The sequence below is a fragment of the Octopus sinensis genome, unplaced genomic scaffold (genome assembly GCF_006345805.1).
Source record: "Octopus sinensis unplaced genomic scaffold, ASM634580v1 Contig06900, whole genome shotgun sequence".
In the NCBI taxonomy this organism is placed as follows: Eukaryota; Metazoa; Mollusca; class Cephalopoda; order Octopoda; family Octopodidae; genus Octopus; species Octopus sinensis.
The window spans coordinates 15,001-22,500 of record NW_021829650.1 but is presented as its reverse complement, the minus strand read 5'-3'; the positions used below and the strand labels follow the sequence as shown (position 1 = coordinate 22,500).

Below are 7,500 nucleotides of genomic sequence, written 5' to 3'. Positions count from 1 at the left end.
ATCCAGCACGGTTTGCTTTCTTCCTCAATTAAGACTACGTCCAGCTTCCTATTCTCTATCTCATGGTCGCACTGAATCATAAAATACCACAGGATCTTTGCTTTATCATTTTCGATGATGCCTTCGGGTTTGTGGTCGTACCAATTTTTTGCTCTGTTAAGTCCATACTTGTGGCAAAGTGTCCAATGGACAAGCCTGGCTATATTGTCGTGGCGTCTCTTATATTCCTTCTGAGCTAGTGGCGTACATTGGCTGGAAATATGCCATACGGTTTCACCATTTTGTCCACAGATTCTGCACTTATCACTTTCTGTATTTTATATATTTATATATGTATTTTATATATTTTATATAGTTTGTTCTTAGTGCTTGCTCTTGGGCAGCACAAATTAGAGCATCTGTTTCAGGTTTTAAATCACTTTTAGTCATCCACAGTCATCTTTTTTTCTCTATCTGTCTTATCTTCAACATTGCTATGAAATTGTCCAGGCATTCTTTTCTTTACCCACCTATTTTCAGTTTCATTCGTTTTCAATTTCTTGTATGGTGCTTTATCTTTGCAATCTTTCATCCTGCACAAGCCTGACCTCCTTAATTCTAATAATAGCAATTCTGTGGCATTTTTTACATATCATGCTATGTTGTTTTCTTCTGTTCTTATGCTGTCTTCACATTCAATAAGTCCCCTTCACCCTCTTTTTCTTGGTACATACAGTATGTCTGTGTCACTTTTTAGGTGGAGTGTCCCATATCTAGTTAGTAACTTCCTTAAGAAGTTTTGAAATTTCAATGGGATTGATCACCACTGGTATCACTTTTACATTACCTTCTCGCATTCCATACAGTCTTGCCATTTCCACTTTCTATTCAGAATACTTGGTGATTTTTTCAACCTCTTTACTCACAACATCCATGTCCTTTGGTATGACTACATCGATGATCTGACAGTATTTGTCTCGCTTATTCAATATGACAATATCCGGCCGACGGTGTTCGATTATCATAGTCACAGAGTATCGTTACTTTTCCATCCTCCTGCATAACTTTACTTGGTACATGCTCAGACCAGTTCTCTGTTACTTCATATTGGTATTTACGGCATAAGAGCCAATGAAGATACACGCACACTCTATCGTGGCGGCGCATGTATTCTGTTTGTGCAAGGTTCTCACATCCACTTACCAAGTGGGTCACATTTTCCACACACTCCACAGAGTCTGCATTTCTGGGTGTCAGAAGTTCTATTAGTATTATTATTATTATTATTATTATTATTATTATTATTATTATTATTATTATTATTATTGAGTGAGAGAGCAGTTCATGCCATCAAAGTGACACTGGGGTAAAATATACGAAGCCCAATATACCCATCATGACTATCCGTCTGATAAGGGTACACCAGGCACATGCATCACAACCATATGTGCGCGACATATAAACAGCACATTATTATTATTATTATTATTATTATTATTATTATTCTATGTTTGACTTTTGCTTTATATTTGTACAAGTTGGCTCCAAGTCTCACCCAGAGACCTCAAGAGACAACAGGGTTGGAAGTTCATGTTGTTGTTATGCCTAGTGTGCCATATATTTGGGGGGTGGGGATGTTGTACTAATGAGTGTCTAAAAAAAAAAGTTTTTTTTTTTTTTTTTTTTTTAAACCGAAAATTATGGTTGTTTTAAACCTTGAGGTTACATAGAGAGTATTTTGCGTAGGATATGAGCAGTTCCCATGAGCACTATCTTTTGAACTTCTGCCATTTTTGGGTTTCCTGGTATCTGAGTTAGATAGCTATCAGCCCCTTTTGCTATCATTCCCAGGGCACCTATGACAACAGGTATTGTTTTAGTCTTCAGCTTCCACATTTTGCTGATTTCTATTTCAAGATCTTTATATTTGCTCAGTTTTTGGTAGGTCCTGACAGATACGTTTATATCGATTGGGACAGTCATATCAATGAGGAGGCATGTTCTTTGTTTGAAGTCTTTCAATATGATGTCTGGCCTATTTGCATCTATCTTCCTGTCAGTTTGAATGGTGAAGTTCCAGAGGAGTGAGATGTGGTCATTTTCAAGCACTGGGGGTGGTTTGTGTTCCCACCAGTTTTTTTCATGGGGCAAATCCAGGTTTTTACAGATTACCCAGTGAATATATTGTGCAGCTCTATCGTGCCTGTTGAGATACTCTGTAGGCGCTAGAAGACTGCACCTGGAGACCACATGGTCAATGGTTTCATTTTGTTGCTTGCATACACGACACGTTGGACTGCTTCTGATCTTTAATATGTTGGCCTGGTAGTTTCTTGTTGGTAGGCATTGATCTTGAGCTGCTATGATAAACCCCTCTGTTTCAGATTTTAAGCCAGAGGCCATTAGCCATTGATGGGTCAGGGCTTTGTCGATATCTGCATTATTCGCTCTCTTTGGGTATTTGCCGTAGAGAGGTTTTTCTTGCCATTTATTATTCAGAATATCTAAGGCCGCAGTTTTGGCACGGGTTTTCATGCGCCTAGCTTTTTCTGTGCTTGTTTCTTGTATGTCTATCTCTAATTCCGAAATTGGTTGTATTCGGAATTCACTTAGATATTCCTTTGCCTGTTTTGTGACTGAGTATGATGCTTTCTTGTTTTCATGTTTTGAGACAAGTTTTAACATCCAGTCCTCAGAGTTTTTCAGGTAGGTGTCTAGGCCAATTGTAGCAATCTTCATTGTTATTGCCAGTTGCAAAAGACCACGGCCTCCCTCTTTTCTTGGCAGATAGAGTCGTTCTGTATCTGCCTTAGGGTGGTGCATTCTATGCATTGTCAACAGTTTCCTTATTTTTCTGTCGAGCTGACATATTTCAGTAATTGACCAGTTAACAATATTGAAACTGTAAGTCACGACTGGTATGGCTAATGCATTGATTGCTTCGATCCTGTTTCTTGCATTCAGCTCTGTCTTGAGTATTGCTCTCACTCTTCGATAGCATTCTCTCCTGATCCTTTCCTTCATCTCTGAATGCCTTATTCCGTTCCCTTCAATTACCCCTAGGTACTTGTAGCTCTCCGCTGGGTCTAGTTCTTTTATGACATTCTGTTGGTCAAGGTTAACGTTAGATGTTTCTGTCATTTTTCCTTTGATAAAGGTAGCCTTTGCACATTTATCGAGGCCGAATTGCATTCTGATGTCGTCACTGAATTGTTTGACTATCGCTAGTAAGCCCTTGAGTTGTTGATCATTTTTTGCAAAAAGCTTTAAATCATCCATGTAAACGAGATGATTTATATTTTTATCAAACATTTTATACCCGTACTGCGCGTCATTGAGCAGCTTTGAGAGAGGTATTAAGGATAAACAAAAGAGGAGTGGTGACAGTGAGTCACCCTGGAAAATGCCACACGAAATTTTTACATCACCAGCATTTAGGGATTCACTGTCACTGTTCAGAGTTAGTGTGGTTCTCCATGATCTCATACTTACAGTCAAGAAGTTATTATTATTATTATTATTATTATTATTATTATTATTATTATTATTATTATTATTATCAGTATTATTATTATTCTATGTTTTACTTTTGCTTTATATTTGTACAAGTTGGCTCCAAGTCTCACCCAGAGACCTCAAGAGACAACAGGTTGGAAGTTCATGTTGTTGTTATGCCTAGTGTGCCATATATTTGGGGTTTTTTTGTGTGTTGTACTAGTGAATGTCTAAAAAAAAAGAAAGAAAAAAACGAAAATTATGTTTGTTTTAAACATTGAGATTACATAGAAAGTATTTTGCGTAGGATATGAGCAGTTCCCTATTATTATTATTATTATTATTATTATTATTATTATTATTATTATTATTATAGATATTGTTGTGGTTGTTGTTACTGTTTCTAATGGCATACGACCACAGATTTTGCGGGAGAGAGTTAGTCTCTTTCACTGGCCCCGGTAATTGTCTAGCACTTAATTTTATAAAACCCTGGAAGGATGAAAGTTAAATTAAACCAGAGTGGGATCTAATTTCAATAACACGTTTTATTAGCAAGGATCACACAATGATTAGATTGGTGCTTGGAATCCTATAATTAAACTTCTTGAGAAGGTTAGTTACCAATCATACGGTCCTGAGTTCAATCCCTCGGTTTGACGTCGATGTTTTATTGTTTTTATTTATTCTTTCGGTATTTTGTTGCTTTCCACGTTCAAATCCTACCAAAACTATCTTTGGTTTTAGTCCTTCAAGAGATCGATGAAACCAAGTAGTTTTGAGTTACTGGTGTCGATGAAATCGATTGAGTCCCTGTCTTTAAAAAAGTAGGTTTCAAGCGGTGTCAGACACCCTTGTTGTTATTATTTGTTTTGTTTTATATTTTCAGTTACTTCTGGTCAAAGAAGCCAAGTGTATGCAGCGATCAATGACTGGAACCGTTACACCTGCTTAACATTTCGTGCGGCAGGCGCGGGTGACCGCAACAAAATAGTTTTGGGAAATGGCGGAGGGTAAGTAAATAACTTTATTCAAAAATGTTGCCGATGAGATTTTCTTTATTTTGTGGCCATCCTTGTGAGTTTAATAAGACAAAAACATATCTAGAGTTATGTGAACATAGTTACCTCCATTTATATCTTTACTGAATTTTTAGTCAATTTTAATTTTAGAATTCCCTCCCTTGTGTTTTTGAGAAGAATTACCGTTAACACTAAAGGCGGGTGCGATTCCAACTAATTAAAAGAATATTTTTAGACACATTACTCTTTTACTCTTTTACTTGTTTCAGTCATTTGACTGCGGCCATGCTGGAGCACCGCCTTTAGTCGAGCAAATCGACCCCGGAACTTATTCTTTGTAAGCCCAGTACTTATTCTATCGGTCTCTTTTGCCGAACCGCTAGGTGACGGGGACGTAAACACACCAGCATCGGTTGTCAGGCAATGCTAGGGGGACAAACACAGACACACAAACACACACACACACATACATATATATATATATATATATATATATAATATATATATATATACGACAGGCTTCTTTCAGTTTCCGTCTACCAAATCCACTCACAAGGCATTGGTCGGCCCGGGGCTATAGCAGAAGACACTTGCCCAAGATGCCACGCAGTGGGACTGAACCCGGAACCATGTGGTTGGTTAGCAAGCTACTTACCACACAGCCACTCCTGCGCCTATGTTAGATGGCACTTAAGTATATATCCTTCATGCAGAAATCCCACCCCTGATGGACTACAGAGACCGCAATTCAGAAGTTGGCATTGTAGAACACAGAATCATGCTTAATTATCAGAAAGGATTACGTTCTGTGAGTTCGATGAGGAAGCATTTCAGCTGACCGAACAGCTCGTCGTCGATAGCCTGTAGACCAGGAACAGATTTTAACTTCAACTACATCATCAAACAGATGTGTGATTTGAGGGCTTTTGGGAGGCTACATCTTACCGAGTCAAGAAAACATCAAGAGCAGGGGACCCAAACCACTGGGCCTCGGCCCAGGGCCGGGTAGTGGATTGTTTGATATCAGGTCGCAAAGAAAGAACGAATTTTTTATTTTATTTCTAATTTATTGACTATCGCAGAGTTTTTTTTGCACTGGATATATATGTATATATATATATATATATATATATATATATATATATATATATATAATATATATATCAAACGATTTCATTATTTGAGTTTATCTCGCCTAAGAAAGATCCTCGCAGTCTCTAAATATCTCATGAGGTTAATCATATTGTTTGGCTACTCGAGTTATACTTTTTAGCTCTCATTTCAAATAATTGCAAGTGCTACTTTGCACCCTTATTTTTGCACCCGTATTTATATATATATATATATATGTGTGTGTGTGTGTGTGTTGTGTGTGGGTGTGTGTGTGTGTGTGTTGTGTATTTATATATATATATATATATATATATATATATATATATTTATATATTTATATATTTATATTTATATTTATATATATATATATATATATATATATATATATATAGTATATATATATATTATATATATATATATATATTGAGATTCAGTTGAATTTGGTACCAAGTCTGTCCCGTATCTAGTCGAAGTCTGTCACGTATTATCCGCACAGCTCGAAGTAAGGTGAATAAAATCAAAATAAGCAACAGGATATCAAATAGTGATGCAGTACGACCGTTTCAAGGAGCTCCATTTAATTGAACAATGCAATCATTACATCAATTAGAATGAAGTGCATTCATCATCTGCGCAAAAAAATAAATATTATTTTAACCAGTTGACACATTGATATAATTTTTCTCAAATACTTTAACAGAGCAAGAAGATGGAAGAAATTCATGTTGTCGCTATTGTAGTTAAGAATAGGCATGCGTGCGTGTGTGTGTGTGTGTGTGTGTGTATGTGTGTGTGTGTGTGTGCCTGTGTGTGTGTGCCTGTGTGTAAAGAGAACACAAGTAAGGACTTAAAATTTTAAATCTTATTTCTGTTCATTTTATACCTACGCCACAACAGGAAACAACAGGGAAACAACAGGATCTATGGTTTATATATACAGACAGACAGACAGACAGTCAGTCAGACAGACAGACAGCAGACAGACAGACAGACAGACAGACAGACAGACAGACAGACAGACAGATAGATAGATAGATAGATAGATAGATAGATAGATAGATAGATAGATAGACAGACAGACAGACAGACAGATAGATAGATAGATAGATAGATAGATAGATAGATAGATAGATAGATAGATAGATAGATAGATAGATAGATGGATGGATATGATAGATAGATAGATAGACAGACAGACAGACAGGCAGATGGATAGATAGATAGATAGATAGATAGATAGATAGATAGATAGATAGATAGATAGATAGATAGATAGATAGATAGATAGATAGATAGATAGATAGATAGGGTTAGGGTATGTATGAATGTATGTAATATATATGTAATAATAAAATTATGTATTATGCACTTTGTGTTCTTTTATGCACGTGATCTGTTGGTCTGTGGAAAAAAGTGGAACCGGTCTGTGGCGCAAAAAGCTTTGCGGTTCACTAATTTTAAGTATCATACGTTCTTTCATTTTCCAATGACTTTGCATCTGAAGACCTTGGGAAAGATTTTTTTTAGCACATTAGGATTAGAAACAATGGTGGATTTTTGGTGCACTTGATGACGTCTTTAACCCTTCGCTAACGTCATTAAACAAAGTTGAAACAAGTCGAAATTGCAGTTGCGCGCCAATTTCTATGTTCAATGTATTTCCTGAATCGAATAAAACAAACATTTTGTAGCAACATCATAAAAGGAAAAATATAGATTAATGAATTACTGGATGTTATTGTTTCTTTGATGTCCCGTGGGGTGAGTGGAGAAGTAAAGGGACGGATTAGTACAATTATTTGTGTTAATTATACGTTTTTATATTGAGTGTATAATTCATTTATGAATTATGCCTGTTAATTATTGGGGTAGTTGTTAATGTTGATTTTAG

The 7,500-nt window shown here is 36.3% G+C and overlaps 1 protein-coding gene across 3 annotated transcripts in view; it reads left to right on the top strand.

Annotated features, from left to right (window-relative positions):
• LOC115227687 (zinc metalloproteinase nas-14) overlaps positions 1–7,500 on the top strand; it is a 31,335-nt gene that overhangs the window by 9,038 nt on the left and 14,797 nt on the right. For all 3 annotated transcript variants that reach the window (XM_029798438.2, XM_029798439.1, XM_029798437.1), the window contains exon 5: positions 4,364–4,487. In XM_029798438.2, the coding sequence (XP_029654298.1) occupies positions 4,364–4,487 (124 nt within the window). The remainder of the gene's footprint in view (positions 1–4,363; positions 4,488–7,500) is intronic.